At 38.9% G+C, this 17,208-nt stretch overlaps 1 protein-coding gene across 9 annotated transcripts in view; it reads right to left on the reverse strand.

Annotated features, from left to right (window-relative positions):
* ST6GALNAC3 (ST6 N-acetylgalactosaminide alpha-2,6-sialyltransferase 3) overlaps positions 1–17,208 on the reverse strand; it is a 239,071-nt gene that overhangs the window by 66,751 nt on the left and 155,112 nt on the right. For 8 of the 9 annotated variants that reach the window (XM_083846532.1, XM_083846534.1, XM_083846538.1 and 5 more), the window contains exon 3: positions 10,888–11,297. In XM_083846532.1, the coding sequence (XP_083702658.1) occupies positions 10,888–11,297 (410 nt within the window). Of the gene's footprint in view, positions 1–3; positions 4,742–10,887; positions 11,298–17,208 lie in introns of those variants that run through there. The other variant, XM_083846536.1, reaches the window with a different exon arrangement.

A 17,208-nucleotide genomic window follows, 5' to 3' on the forward strand; every position in this document is an offset into this window, starting at 1 on the left:
GGCAGTGGAGGAACAGCAGAAGGCCAAACGTTAATTCATTTATTCATTGAATAAATAGAGAAATCAAACCATTTGTTGCTGAAATGCAGGCAATTAACAAACTAATTAAATATCACACTGTTAGACCAAAGACATTTTCTATTGATGTCATGAGGAATAATACCTAGAAAAATCAATGTAATTATTTTTCAATGCCTAATTCATAACTGTTTTACTCATATCTCTTAATTATACTTTGCAGTGAAATGGATTAGATAATATAATTCCCATCTCCATGAGTTTGGTATTTAAAGGTAACGTTCAACCATGTCATTATGTTTAGAAAACTTTGAAAGTATTGAAAAATGGGGGAGCAACCTTACTGCATCTTGAAAAATCAGTGTAGTCAGCTCTGGATGTACAAACACTAAAATGTCTTAATTCTAATCAATGCTCCTGCCCCTAAGATCATTTGGGAGCTCTAGCCATGTGATCCTGAGCTAAGCACTTCTAAATTTGAGCCCAATTTCCCAACATACAAAATAAGAAGCTTCTCTATCCATGTCAAAGCATTGTTTTTCTGTTTGTTCTTGCATGTTCTGTCTCTGTATCCAACAGAAAAGGAACTTGCCCAAGTGGCTGAGCCAACATTAAAACAAAATTACCGCAGACGATAATGCACCCGTTTAACATTTCTCATTCACCTAAAGAGAGAAGTTATTCTACTGCCTGCCTCAATGTCAGGCTACCTTCATTTTTGTAACACGTCGAACCTAAATGACCTAAAATGATTTTTTATTTCTGTTCAGTGTAGCCACATTGCACATAACTACCTCTGGTAAGTAAATTTCAAAAACATTGAAAATCTCAACCTTTGTGAAGATTGTCTGCCATTAGATAAAAAAGAATTTGTTAACTATTGGTTTAAAAACAGTCATATTTCCAAGTACAGAGAGCGTGGACACAAACCTTACTGAAGCATCCAAATCTACAAATCCATGCAAAATATTCTCTTTACAGGAAATGCAATAGTATTGTTAAACGTAATTAGATATAATCTTCCCTGTTTTCATTAGCTATTAACATTATGTAAAGATAAACTAAAGCATAATGACTCTTTTCATTATCACATAATTGTTATTTTAATGGTTACATTATGAGCAATATGATACCACACATATTTCCACCTTTCACATTAGTAGGCTATTATTTTGAAACTTTCTATTACAATCCACCCACAGAGACCAGAGTATTAATGCCACCATTTTAGTATAATGATGACCATGGGTTTGAAATCAATATGATAGCCTTGGGAAAAATTTAAAGCAATAATGAAGAAAATATTTATATCATATGCCAGTCTTGGCCCTGGTACACAGACAAAAGGAAAACTTTAAATGAAACATGTAGAACTGCTCTTGCTAATGCTACCCTAAAACTGGTCAAATACTTATTAAACTGGTGGTTATTATTTCAAAAACTGAAGAAAACCTTTAAGTGATCCATAATTAAAAGTTTAAAGTGAAACTGAAATAACCTTATCCTAACTATATCATCCCCAGGTACCATCCTACACCCCATCCAGAAATATTGCCTAAAATACTCTGTTTCCCACTGGTAAGCAATGAACTGCCCATAGTTATTCATTCATTCATCACCTTTCTCCTAACCAGGCAAAGTAGTGTAGCTTGGCAGAAAGCCACTGATGCTTAGACAAGTCAGGGCAGTACATAACACCTGAGGATATCCTATATAAAGCTAAATTAAGTTCCATATCTGCAAGGCACTCCATGAGTGAGACCCAAAATATCTCCAGGAGTGAGAATGCTCTGGGATGCCACTGCAGCTAAGATTGCCTGGCTGGATCCGTACAGTGGGGCTGAACTCCAGCTCCCTTGAACAGTGTGCTTTCTTGGAAGAGCAGGTAAAGGCAATTTAAGACCATCAAATAAGCCCGGAGGAGTTAAGGACCACTGCTTTCTTCTACTCCAAATACAAACCATATTTCATCAGTGTCATCACTAATATAAAATTGTAGCAGCCCACACGGAGAGCAAAAAAAATCTCTGAGCTCCAACAAAGCCACAATTCTCCCTTGATGAAACAAAAAGCCACGTATGACAAATGCTAGTCACATTTGTTAAGGCTCTGAAGGAAGATGCGGAGATGATGCTGAGAAGCATGGACACAGGATAGGAAAACTTATAATATTTGAACAAATTGAAGCTAAACTCTTCTTTTAGAGGAACACACTTCGCAAATGCTCTTCAGATTATTTTCTTTCCTTAATATTTTGATTGATTGTAAAATGTCAAGAGACTACTGCTAATTTCACATGGAAGGAAGTGCCAGAACATTACCCTGTTTGGCTGAAAACAGGTTATACAGCAGCAGAAATTGGTTCTCTTCTGCGGTTCCATACCATCCCAACCCACAATTAGCAGTGTAGGAGACAGGAGAGCCATCATGGTAAATATACAAAATACAAAGATCCCCATAGGCATGAATTTCCACATAGCAATAGTGCCTGCTTTCCCCCAGTGTCTTTTCTCAGGGAAATCCAGTTGTACAAAGGGGATAAATATTCATTGCCTCACAGAGATATTTTTGAGGCTTAAGTGATATCTGCAATATATTAGGAAATGCTATCATGGAAAATGTTTGGGATGTTCTTCAGTGACAGGAGCACCAGTGTCTCTAATGAACGTACTTCAAGGAAAGCTCAGAAGCAACATATGGAGAGACAACTGAACTCAGAATGCTTATTTCTGACACTTTGTTTTTATTGTTAAGATAAAAGCACGCTGTTTGTTTCTTAGGATTTCATCTGCTATTGCTTCCTTTCCATTCTCTGTGTCTTATTCTACACAAATGACATCATCTGCAGCGATTTTTAAAGTTTTGCAGCAGATGCTGGGCTTTGGAAGTTTTAATGAGTCATGCAGAGATTGCATTGCGCAGCTCAGGTTTCTTCTCTGTAGCAGCACGAACAGAGCAGAGATGTGCTTGCTGGGCTGACTGACTTTTAAAAAGAAAAAAAGAAAAAGAGGTCTCCAAAGATCAGGCTCGTGTAAGAACAGCAAACTTGCAAAGAACAAATACGGGCATTTAGAACATTTTCTGCTACTGTAGTTGCATGTTTATTGCGCCCTGGGTAGGGCAGCTCAGGCTGGGAGAGGAGCGGTGCCGGGCATGCAGTGCCCCCTGCACCGAATGCTGCAATAAGCCAGAGCTGCCAACAAAATGCTGCAAGTAGAATGGCTGAATCTTTGATGCCTGAATCAAAAAGTATTCCCTTTCACACCCAAACTGAGTTACATGCCGATTAGCATTCAAGACATCAGACAAACTCTTTGAGGGCACTCCTCAAGATTCATAATAAATCCCCAAGTTGTAGCTATGCTTTTCCAAACTGAGTAAAATTGTACATGCTGCTCTTGTGCATGTTACTCTTGAAATGCATAGCTGCCTCACTGTTAAAGGCTCAGAGAACTCAAGCATTACAGGACCTGTATGGGGTGTAGACGGCAATTGTTTTCTAAACACAGGTTGCAGCATAACCAACCAGCACAGCAAGCTCTCCGAGAAGCATGGCTGTGAATCCCGAGTCACCCTCGAAGATGTGCACTATAAAGCCACATGCGCACGTACATATTTGTAGGGTTTTACTGTTCTGAAATCGCAGACTGATTTTGTCTATGGGATACATGATCACTGACACATAAACAAACATTGCAGAACATCTGCTTTGTTTACATATGGGTAAAAATACATATTGAAGCTCTGCATGAGCTAGTTTACACCAACTTCCAAATGAACTTAATGAGACAACATTTCACAATTTTCACAGTTTTCCTCCCACCTATGTGTATGAGATCTCACATCTGAGACCTGAGTTCTTACAGATTAAATTTTCAGTGCAGTGTTTGTTTCCTAATCCTTCTGTATTTTTAAGGCAAAATATCCCAGTAGCAGTTCTAGCTAACCTGTTTCCACTTTTAACCAGTTTTTCTTCTGTTGTGTTGCCTACCTGCTCAAAGCTTTGAGAAGACAATATTTTCTATATCACATTCACTGAGAGATTTGAAATTAGTATTGGGTCACTTTTATTCTCATACGCCTTTTCTTATGAAATTCTGTTCTTGTAAACGTTATTAGCTAGTAGGTGGACAGACATACAGAAACCCTTCTCTATCTGAAGCAACAAATTACCGTAGTGTTTTATTGCCTGCCTCTGAAAGTTGCTATCCTCCTTGAGCAGCAACTCTGTAACACAAAATCTCCCAGTGCATCGCATGCAGTTTGATTTTATATTGCTAAACACTGCAAATACGACCCAGCATACTTTAGGGAACTTCCATTAGAAAACCCAGAGTTATCAGTAACCAACATGTATCACACTAAAGTAATAGCAACATTACATTATTTCCTAATCTATTTAATATATCATAGAAAAGCATTGCTATATGACAAGCAGTGATAAGCATAGATTTCAGCGGAAATCATCCTGTTTTTAAAGACAATTATTCCAACTGGCAGCAAGGTTGAGTTAAAAAATAGATTAAATTCTTGATTTTTTAAAAATTGTTTTGTTCTTTTAAAATTTTAAACTCTTTTAGAAAAATCAAGGTCTAATTTAAACACTGTGATCTGAAAAATCAAAAATGCTGCAATGGAAGATGATCTAGTGAAGCCTCTTCAGTGAAAAACTGTGCTTCTACTTTTTTCCTCCAAGTCTTCTGCCTTTACATCCATAAAATACCTGCAGCACCAACAGCAAAACAAGAGCCACTAGGACCCACAGTGCTACCAGGATTGCTAGCATGTGTGTCATTGGCTTGCCTTACCCTTCAAATGTAAACGTTCATGGGATGTGAGAAAAGTCCAGGAAGAATCTCATCTATATGCGCAATCACAATGTTGCTCACGAGAGATAAAACAATGCAATCATGGCCATAAAAGCTGTAGAACATTTAAAGGACAAGATGGAGAAGGTGTGCATGTAATTAGGACAGTATCAAACTCTGTACAAAGATTTAACGTCCGGTTTGTCAGGAGCAAATTCAGTGGCATCTAAAGAAGATGCAATAAATTAAAAGAATGAAATGTTGAACTAATTCAAGGAACATGTGAAAACACATGAAGGTAAAGTTGATTTTGGTTATGTATTTTTTCACTTACATCATTAGGTAAAAAGAAATTACTCCATGGCTAAAGTCAGCAATCACCACAGAATCAATAGGTCTCTAAGCCCACAGAAATGCAGCCATACACTTCCACAAAATAATAGCTAATACTGATAATTTCTTAAATAAAACTTAATTTTACTACATAATTACTATAATGTAGTGGGAGCTGTGTTTCTTAACAAATGTGTCGGTGCTTTGTACAGCATTTACTGACATGTTAATAAAAAACAGACTTCTATTGAATTCTATCTGCCTAATAGAGAAAAATGTTCATCTTAATTAGGAAAATCTTCACAAAGAAACATAAATGCAGATACTAATGGGCTGCAGGGAATAAATCTAGGACACTCCGGAACAACTGGTGTTTTACCAGGGAATGGAAGAGTGAATGCAGTGAGTGTAAACCCCAAAACAGTTGTTACAAGTCCAATGATTGACCACAAATAGCAATAGAGTTTGAGGTTTTAAGTGTTTTATAATGAAAAATCTATTTATTTCATTAAGGTTTCATGCTTTAGACCCTTGTTTTTTCAAGTAATAAAGCAGTCTTAGCTGACAATGAAACTATTTAAGCCCTCTTTGAATTAAGATGGACAAATCCATTAACGTTTTTTGAAGGGATTACTTTATAAAAAGAAAGAGTAGAAGTGCCAAGCACTAGTTTGAGAAAGATCCACAGTCAAGCACTTGAAAAATGGTCACTATATCAAACACAAATATGAGGGTTTGCTCTGATGCTCTCAGGCAATGGAGAACTTTCGCTGACTTTATCAGTGTAACTGCAGAGGCTACATCATGACAAAGACTACATAAAAATGTAAACTACAATTTTTGTCCTTAAAATGCTTAAACAAGCTAATGTTCCCTAACTCTGTTCATTTTCCTTTCAAAGCAAAATGAACTTTCTCTCATCTTTCAGAGTTTTTAGACAAAGCATGTTAATATAAAGCATGGATGAGAAGTACTTCCCAAGTCCCAAGATCTAACTTTGAGCCAAGTTCAGTGTCACTGTTCCCAACTTCCCAATGAAAAACTGCTTTCTGCAAACGTTATTTAACACTGGCTAAGATTTTATATTTTCTCTGAATGGTGCCGATGGGAAAACTAGTATGTTTATGTAAGCAAGTGCAAAAGTGAAAATAGCATCACTGTATTATTTTATTCAAGCCAACATCCAGAAATACAGCATAAAACTCTGGTGATCTGGCCACGGACAGCTTTGCTATCTCAATTCACAGAGAACGTCACCAAAGTGTAGAAGTTGCAGCTACCTGAGTCTCAGAGAATGTAATTTCATTTATTCATTTCAGTGACATTTTTACTAGACTACAGTTTTGCATAGATTAGTCAGACACATCAAAAACCACATATTAACTGAGGTGAAGCTGTGATGACTGCAGTTGTCTAACAGTGTCAATTTGAATTTCAGATGAATATAATTTGTTAGCTCTAAATGACAGAGATATAATATAGACCTCATATATCACCAAAGTAATAAATAATTAGTGTGCAGAACTGCGTAAAATAGCAGGTTGAGCACACCTCCAAATTTTGAATCTTTATGTAGAAGTCAGTGATCAGGATGATCCATCTTTCTGCCTCAGATGATAAACCAGCTTTCTCACAACCCAACACATAGCACCAAGTGGCACAGAGGAAACTGAGAGCTTCTGGAGGAGAAGCACAACAGCTATTTCATTTCCTCAGAATTGTCCAAGATATTAACAAAAATCCTTCAGAAAGAGCAATCTGATTGCAAACATGGCTCACTGGACCTACCTCCTGTAGACATGCTTGTATAGATGATAATCTCAGAAAAATGTTGTTGCATTGAACTGAGTTGTTTGGGAACGTGATGGCTGTTGTTAGAGGTAAGACAGCACATGCAATGGTCTAGCCAACTGGCTGGCTTTCAGCACATTATCTCAGGTCTCTTAATGGGATTTTTTGGGGATCAGAATACATCTCCTGGGCAAACCTTATCAGGCTCTTTGCAGGTAGTTATTTATAAGAAGTGTTACCACAGACGCCAGGTGAAACTGTGCACTGAGCGGTATCAGCACACGCGTTAGTGGCTGTTTGCTGAGGCTCACCGTCCTCCACAGGCAGCGGCAGAACAGCGGTCCGTCCGATCACACCATCAGCCTGAGAGGGGACGTGGAGCGGTGCCATCAGAGGCACTGCCTGGACACACTGTGCTGAGAGGTCAGCCTGAGATGTTTGTAGAATAAACACAAACGGAGTCTGAAATCTGGGTGACGTTAGAGTGTCTCACCAATATTAGCACAGATTTATTTTATCATTGCTTTTTGAAAGTGACTTTTAATGCAGTCTGTTTTCTAAATGAACCTTAAAAGACACTCCCTTCTTCCTCATCACCTTCACCTAAGGCAATAACATCCAGTAGCACTGATCTATTTGCTGCTAGTTTTCATTAATTTTACCCTCCCTAAGGGTGGTGCAGCTTTGGTGCCAGCTAATTAAAACCTATTTAGGGCTGTTCAGTGCACTTTATCAGACCAGAATTAGCTCTGCTGCTTTAATGAAGACTACAGTTTTCTCTGTTATTACCATTTAAATGTTATATCATCTTGTGTTATATTCCTTATGCATGGCAAAGTTAAAGATGTCTTTAGAACCACTTACCTGGATTGAGGTACATACAAAGATACCACATTTAGTGATTGCCTCATGTTTCCTTACATTCTTTCACTTGACTCAATGCATGTCATATACCCAAACATCAGTGAAATACTGGGAGAAGCTGCCAGGTTTATGCTCCCTCTAGGGAAGCACCAAGTAAAATGCATTAATGAAAAATTGTCAATGTCTGGTAATGAATATTATTTATGTACAACAATTATTCAAAGTGGATAAGCATTCACCGCCTTGAACTCATTGCTTCACTAATGAAGACTCTCAGAAAGAACATATGTCCCCCAGATTCATGACACTGCATGCAAGGTTAATTCACCAGCATGGATAACTCATATCTCAGCATATTTTGTACTGTTGTAGAATAAAAAATGCTTCATTCTGAGTTAAATCAACTTGTCTGCTGGAACTTCTTTAGGGACAATTCTTGTTTCTTCCACGAACCTGTAATAAACTGCCTGTCAATAGCAAAGCTGTAGGGTTTGAACTTGCGGAAGTCAGGGATGAAGCTCCCATGTCAGTAGGAGTGTAGGACCAGAGCTTTTTCTGCAGTAGAGAAGTGACTGCAGCACACACCTGTTAGCTGCTTCCGAAAATATCCTTTAAAACTTGAGCACTACTGAAACTACTTATAAGTCCCACTAATTACCTGAAAAGATAGTACACCAAAGAGTAGAAATAGAAAACTCATTAAAGGCTTGACAGACTAGAAATCTGTTGTAATTTTACTATGCCTTAGTAGCATACACTGTACATAAGGACAGTATTTTAGGATTAAACTAAAATAGACATGATTACAATCCACTCAGTACATTTTAGAATATGAGTTGAACTTGGTTTCCTTCCAGAATTTTTGCTGGGAACATGTTGAAGCAGACCTTTGTTCAAACTAATACAGCGAGCAAGAGTTGATGTTTCTCTGAGGAACAGAAGGAATATTTGGCTGAGGAACTTGATTCTGTCTCAGTATCATAATAGTCTGGCACAACGTGTGAAACTATTTTCACCACCCCCAAATCTCTTGTGCTGTGCCTTTACTGCTTCCACAACTGGCGTATACCTCTATGAGCATCATGACCCTCCCTGGAAACAGCAGAAGGGCCCTGTGAATTGAAGATGTTGCAGAAAATGAAACAGCTTCCAAGCGGAGGTCCCCTGATTAGCAGGGAACTGCAGGATGTTTTCTAGCGATACAGAAGGTGTTGGCTGGTGACACGTTGATTGTTCCTCTTGTTTCGGGCTTACAAGTGCATAAATGATGCCACTTAGCATTTGATGTGGAAAAGTAGGACTAAAAATGAAAGTAACAGTAGATACAAGGATAGTATCCGATTGCCACTATGAGAAGCGTGGTTTTTTCACAGTGTTAAAGGGAAGCCCTCACATACACAATGTCAGGTGGATCATGAGGCAGTCTATTTACAGTTTGCCCTTGTTCACAATGTGAAACTTTTAGTTTCAGAAAGAAATCGGGGCACTGACATCAGGCTACCCAAGAACTTTGTTCATAAGCACTGGGAGAAGAGAAGTTCAATCTGCCTTTGACATGGAAAGAAGCATTTGTATCGTGTTAATTGGGTAATAATAAAACCTTGTGATGTGTTAATTTGTTAAAGAGGAATGCATTAGGCTGGAGCTGAGGATACTTTGACATTGGATGATGAGATTTTCGATAGGCTATACTAAGGTACCCATTACACTGGGCTGGTCTCAAAATAAGATTTTAATGAAGTATTGTAAAGTCACTGCCACCTGACAGACTATTAATATGGAAGAGTCACAAATATAAACAAATTTATGTTTATGCAGTAATGTACCCATGATCATATTTAGCTTAATTAACAGGTAAACTAGATGGCTTGGATTATAAAAGAGGGGTTTGAAGAGTGGATCTTGTGTATTTTCTCTATTAGCCTCTGTTCATACATAAGCTTTTTCAGCTAAACCCAAGAAGCCATGACAACCTTGACACGTTTATGGTGTGTAGGAGCCCCCTCCAACTCCTGAATCACAGCAGCCACATGTAAATGTGGTGAACATGCTGAGGGGGAAATTATTCCCCACATTTCAATGCTTTTTAAAATGGCAAAATCAAGCCTAATCAAGTTTGGACAGTTTGGCAACAAAGGGAATCTAGGAGGTCTGAGAGAACAAGCTCTTTTACTGCAACAGCTAAGTCAAAAGGTTAGACTAAGTTAAACTAGTTGAGAATATCTGTATTGTTAGTTTGGTCAAAATAGCTACAGTCCTGCACAACTGCAAATTCATGATGTGCAAATTAAAAGACAAATACTGAGGCACAAGAGTGGTCTGGAAACTCCTTCCTAGCTAGCTCCAGAGGGTATGAGGAAGAGGTCCCCTTCCATGCCAAAACACGGAGCATCAGAATTTTTGTAGGTCAGTTACAAAATCGTGCAATTTGTGGTCTTAATTCCACAGATCCAAATTCAGCTCTGAAAATGTTAGCCAAAACATTGGCCGTCACACTTTCATCTCGTTATAGCCCTTACTTGAGCAGCATAAACACATATTCTCACACAGGGTGAATACAATTTCAGCATCATTCTGGTAAAAGCCTACATCTATTATAGTATCACTGATAATCCATTTTCAGCAAGAAATACAAATAATACACAACCCTGAGGTTTGTGTTTGAAGAAAAGCTACAGTGAATATCAACAGAGATGAAAATACAATATCCAGAGTTATCCTGAGGTTGTGCACTTGGAAATGTTGTTTGTGTAGGATTATCCTCTTCAAATAAAATGTCAATTTAATCAATAGTAAATTGAGCTGAAAACAACATACAGCTTTGAAAACATTTCAGGAAGACATCCAATATTTTTGGGACTCAAGCCAACAAAAATGGAAAGAACAGAAGGTAGCGTAGGTGGGGTAAATGGGGCCTAGCTGCTGCCTCATCAAGTGCTTATAACAGTCAAAACCATATAACAATCCATTAAAAACATATCTCGGGACTCATTTAGTAGCTGGCATCCAGCACGGCCTTCTCTCACGTATCTTTTGTCAAACATTATAATTGCTCTTCACAAGTAGGACTTACCGGTCTTTTCCTGTCTCCTTCTTGAACACCGCATCACAGTAACTCATGCGCTTTTCTGTTGTCACATAGATTTTGGCAGCTGGGTAGCTGTCAACAGTTTTCTTCAGCATGTTGTATACAATGCCATTTCCATCCTTCCTCATGTTTCGAAAAGGTCCCCAGATCACATAAACAGTGCTGTTGGTTTCTCTGAAAAAGTACTCGGGATTCTTGAGTAGGAGAGGCACGCTTGTGTGAGAGACCACTCTTACTGTTGTCCTCTTCCCAACGTCCTCCTCATAGCCCTTTGTGGGAGCATTGTTCATCCTCCATATGCACGAGGACTTGTCTATCTCAGCTCCCACCTTCTGGCCAGCCATCTGTCCTGAGTTTGAAACAATGGCACAGAGATCACAATCTAGTTGTAGAGGCTGGAAGAAAAAAAAAAAACAAAAATATATGGAAGTCCTTCTCTGTAAAGCATGGAGACTGAAAATTCAGTTAATAGAAACATGAGCACAGTCCAACAAATTGATAATGATACTTCTCTATCAATCCCCTTGTGCTAGAGCTGGTGGAAAACCTTGCTGCCTCAAAGTTCTAAATGCAATCCTTTTTGGTGAAATAGGTAGCAGATGTAATCTTCTCCTTTGGTCTCCACCTTGCAAAGTCAACTAGAAAAATAATAATTTCTTTTTCTCTCTAAATGTTACTTTTTCCCCTAGAATACAATGAAAGAAAGCAGAAGCAGAGAACAATACTTAGATCAAGGCCTTTTTCTCTCTTAACAAGTTGTCAGCAATAGGAAAAATGTACAGAAAAAGTAATGCTGGCAATTTAACTATACACTGACTCTGGTTATGTGTCTGAATGAATAGTTCCCAAGTTTCTGACAGAAGTCAAACATGAACCACAACTCTAATAAACAATCTGTAGTATGGAAACCCTGCAGTTGGAAAGAGGATGTAGACACAGGAATATGGTGTGCTCTCCAGAGAACAGTTACGACCCATGAAAAATCAGAGGCAGATGGAGTGGTGACATGGGAACTAGGAACTTATCGTGGGCAAAGTGAAGTCAAAGACAGTATTTCCTGAGTGCATTCCATGGTACTATTTCTCCCATGTGAATTGAAAATAGTTATCTGTTTAACAGAGATATAGGGACCTATCTGATGTTTCTTTTGCCAGAACAGAAATAATAGATGGTATCCTTTGGTTCTTTTGCACCAAAAGATTAAAAGAGGATGTCTTATGTTTAAGTTGCATTGTATGAAAACTTTGGATAGAAATCTAACAAAATAAAAAAATAAAAAAAAAAATAAAAAAGCTAGATCCATCCATAAAAGCTACAGAAGATGGTCCAGGCAACATATTGTCTGCAATTCTGACATCTAGTTTGATGAGACACTAGGTGCTTTTCTGACCAGACTTGTGGTTATTTTCCTTCAAAATCACACTTCTTTTAGTTGATGTGGATAACATCCCAGCTACATTTGACCGCTATAACCTTAGGACCTGGTGGCTGACAAAACCTCAGCTTTCTTTGGTAATGGTGTGTTGTGTAAGGACAAGAAATAAACATCTCAAGAGTGCCAAATTATAATAGAGAAAATATCAAATATTTGGATGACAATCATTATACTTAACAAAGGTGTGCCCTGCAAAACTTCTACAATAAATTTCACAGTTGCAACATTTTGATTTCTCTGTTGTGATTGGCTTGATTTCTCTGCGTGAGTGGTTCCTGAGAATGTTCTTTCCTCATTTCTTCAGGAGTTAAGGATGCCTGACTGCATGCAAAAGCATTGGCAATGTTTCCTTTACAGAACATCATGTATTTTTCATAGCTGTTGTAGTTTTAGAGAGCTGTCCTGCCTAGCTCCCTGACAGCAGGGTTGAAATCCCGGGAGATACAGCTGAACACAACAGTCTTTCTGTTTACTGCTTAGTTACAGAAACCCTCTCTGAGATACATTATGAGGACATGGCTGGGTGACCTAAACAAATCCATAAGCATAACTCACATCCTAACATGAAGCAAATTGTTAAAGTCCCAATAGATTAAATTATAGCTTTCAGGGTGAACTTTCAAAGTTACAAATGCTGAATATGAAAACTGCTAGATAGGAAAAGTCAATTTGGTCAAGAATCTGGTCCCATTTAAATCTGTCTCAACCTTGGTGTTTTTTTCACAATATTCTTTCTTCTCCATTAAAATAGAGCTGCTCTCTTAAATTTGGAATTGTTTGATTTTCTGACCTTAGCTAGAAATGCACTGCACATTTTCTATTCACTGAGTGAAACTGTTCTGCTGGAATAAACTGAGTACACTCACTCCTGCAATTGTGTCCCCCACTTTTCCAGCTCTTTTGTTGTGATTCATTTATCTTGTTCCAATTTATGAAGCACTTTCATAATATCGAATGCCTGCACTAGGTCAACATATAATCTGCTCTTCTTCAATAGAGGTGGAAGCTTAACCCCTCCCAGCCCTATCTCAGAACAAATATTTTTACAATGTAGAGAAATTTTAGATGCCCTAATATGCATATGTCCCAAGAGAGAATCCAGAAGGAGTTAAAAGACTGACTGACACCCATGACAGACATCGCACTGATTGCAGCACCTTTCACTGAATTCAGTACCTTTTTGCATCATATTTTCTGCAGTATATGGGAAAGCACACAGCAATATTAATTTGCTAACCCCTATATGGAGACAGCCTCGCAGCTTGCGGTCTTGGTTAATAAATCCTACAGATAAAAGGGGCAGTTTCAATAATCCACACACCTCAGCTTTCTCATTTTCGTCATTTAACATGAAATTCCTGTTTGTTATTACACCCCATCTCTGATATGGCTGTCCCATCACTTTGAGACTCACGAACTGCTCAAATGTAGTTCCTCTGCCACGGGGCTCCTATAGGATCCCAGGCACAGGGATTTGGATGTCCAGAGGGGCCAGAACTGGGAAGCAGCTGGGTAGCTGTGGTTGCTACTTCTGCTACTAAACTAGGACACATTTGGTGGCTCCTGACAACCTTTGAGGAGCTAGAGAGATCTGCAGTTGTCCCTCTTCACCCCATACTCTGAGCTTCCTATGTGCCTCGCACCCTTTACCTGTACACGGATTTTTGGTCGCAAGGTTTCTCATGATAGCCCTAACCTGTATCAGAAACTATCACATTTCTATTTAAATTGCTGTTTTGTTTGTGTTAAGGATGAACAGAAGCAGAGAGCCAATTCTTGCACAAAGAAACCAGAATACAGAGATACGGAAACTGGAGAATCAGAGAAAATGAGCCTTGCTGGTGATCTGTTTTACGGTTACCGGAAACTGATTACAGGTGTCCATATTGCAAACACCAGGATAGCAATTAAATGCTAACTCGGCAGCAGCCTTATCAGAGAAGCCAAAAGATGAGTCTGGCAGGCAGTGCAGGCTATCCTCTTGCCCGCAGAGCAGTTCAGCAGCAATGGGGCTGAGAAAGACTGGCAGGAACATGGAAACCTGCGCTGATACTCCTTATGCTCTTTAGACCAAGAACAGCAGTTAAAGGTTTACCTGTACCTTTCACAAGATCTTCACTCACTTGCATGGTAGATATATCAGCTAAAGAAAAAAAGATAAAGAACTTTTCTTCTTCTTTTATGTATTTAGACAGCTACTTCACCTCTAGACACCAAGGGCTCTGACCTAGTATCTTTGATAAGCTGCTTTTTGCTCCTCAAAAATTATTCATGTTGTCGCTGCCCAGAAGGACACGGAACTCCTCAGCAGAGTAGCTGGGCACGATTCTGACAAATTGTCCCATCTTTTTCCTGAGTGATATATTGTAACTCTTGAGGAGCACTTATATTTTAATCAGAAAAGAAAATGAAATGTCTGACCTTTCCATTTCCTGTGCAAGCTTACAGACAATAGAAAAGATAATTAAAACTGTGAGTTAGGACTTGCAAAACAGTGCTGCATCTCTAGCAAAGAGAAATAGCTGTGTAATAAAGGTCACTTATCAAACAGCTCTAGTTATTAAATCTTTGCATTTAGCACTGAAGTGGCTTCACAGAATCAAAGGTCAAACCATTAAATAACAAAAACAGCCAGAATTAGAAAAGGTCACAAAACACAGTTCTGTTCCACAGAGGATTTTGATATTTGGAAATTTGGTTACTTTCCAATCTGAACACCCCCTGCCCCCAATCATTTCAAAAGTCTCCACCAAGTGAATGACATTCCAGCTACAGGACCTTTTGTATGGGTCAGTTTCCCAACAGCACAGACCCCGGACTGCCAAGCTCCCCTGCCACGGCCCCATGGGGCTGCCAAAGACCAAAGGGGATGTGACCTCACGCCAGGTCTCTCAGACGTCCTGGCCAAGCCTTCAGCACAACCCATCCGATTTCTGGAGGCTGGTGGAGCCCGACAGCACAATGTCTTGACAGAGCATTCCCGTGCCAAGCTGCCATCTTCACCAACGTCGCCTGATTCTTTTCACTTGGACCAAATCTAGCTCCGGACCTAAGCAGATGTAATTCACACTAATGAAAAGCTGAATTCCTCCTGAGAGTGCCTGGTGCTGTGGGCTCGTGGTGCACTGCAGAGCTCACCCCAACCCACCAAGCCCGCTTCGCTCTGCAAATCCCACAACTAATCACAGCGATAGTTAGGAAATTCAGATTAAACTTTCCCAATTGTTACTTTAACAATATGATTGTAATTTTGTAAATTGGACGCAATGCCCATTCACTACATAATGAGGCAATTATTAGCAGCTCACCACATATTAATTTGCTCCTTTAATGTTGAAACAAATGAGATCTTTTCTTGTAATCATCCCATTTGAGTGAATTCTAACAAAGCCGATTGAACAAAGCTCCAGAGAGACTTTCTTTATTTCAATGCCATTTATTCTCCTACTCTTCTTGGACGTCTTTAGAGTTTCAGAGGATACAACATTTATAATGATGCCAACAGGGAATAGATTTTGCGTTTATTCTTCTTGATGTTCTTTTGAGGTCTTTCAAATGAAAGGTACAAGAGAGGCATTAACCATCCAGCACTGTTTTTATTGCTTTTCTCTACTTTACAAGCAAAAAATGTATTTTCTTCCTGTGTTTCAGTAACGATTAACCAAGCTGGTTTTATCCACACTTACTCACTTTTTTCAGACCTTTGATTGACACGAAAGACTTGCCAGGCTTCTCTAACTGAAAATTCAGCACATTCAAAGAAAAGAAAGATAGTGCCATGTTTGCTTGTGTGTTCACCCCACAGGTCTGATTATCCTGAGTTCGTGGTTATCCCCACCACCTGTGGCAGTGCTTTTTTTTATATTCAGATGGTTGCTTTTGGTCCCAGCCGCCAGCATCACATCTCAGCAAACATCTCTGTCTTCATAAAATTTAATGCTAAGATTTCATAAAGATTTTAACATTTTGACATTATTTTGAAATAAGCCCTATGCCTACGTGCATTCCATTTCCAAATAAATAGAATATGATCTGCCTCTGCATAAGGCTGTTCCTGTGACTCAGGTGCCTGGTCTATTTTATTTAGATGATTGTCACTGATACATATATAAGTGCTAGTGGGAAGTTTTTATTTAAATTGAATGAATTGGAAGGGAACCCATAGGAGCCACATAATGAGACTAATCTTGCAGCAAGAGACTGAATAAATAAACTTCACCGAAATTCTTTCTGTACACACTGACCCAGTTGTTAGAGAACTGCTAGTCCTTGATTTGCAGCTCATGTTGCAGCTCTCTAAAATATTTGGTATCAGTCCTTCTCTTGAACAGGTATCCTGTGCATTCCGGATGTCAGTGGTAAAGAGACAGAAAAGGGAAGGAAGCTCGAACGTTGTGCAGAGGTTTAAACTTGCATGCCAGAGTTTCCAGCACTATCTGAACCTGCATTCAGCAAATGCAGTCTTGAAACGTTTTAGCTTGCCTTCTCATGGAAAAAAAAAAAAAAACCACTTCTGAACATGAACCACAGTGCAAAGTGATGCAGTGTCATCTTTCTCACTTTGAAGACAGCTCCAGTTACTCCATGCCAGCTCGTACCTTTTTCAAGATATAGCAGAGCAAATGCTCACCAGAATGTCGTTGATTTTGCTGCTGCTATTGGGAACAATACGGGCAGCTTTGAAACAAGGCAAGAATCAAGTACAGCTCAAATACCCGAGAACTGAAAAATAAACGCCTCAAGGAAATATGAGAAAACTCTGAGTAGCAACAGGGTCAAGCATATGACCTACAAAGAAGAAATCGGAAAAGTCAATCTTCTTGTGTATTTTTCTCTATTCTAAAATAAAGCAAAAACTGCAAAGTCAAAGA

Source organism: Anser anser (assembly GCF_964211835.1).
Source record: "Anser anser genome assembly, chromosome: 8".
NCBI classification, from domain to species: Eukaryota; Metazoa; Chordata; class Aves; order Anseriformes; family Anatidae; genus Anser; species Anser anser.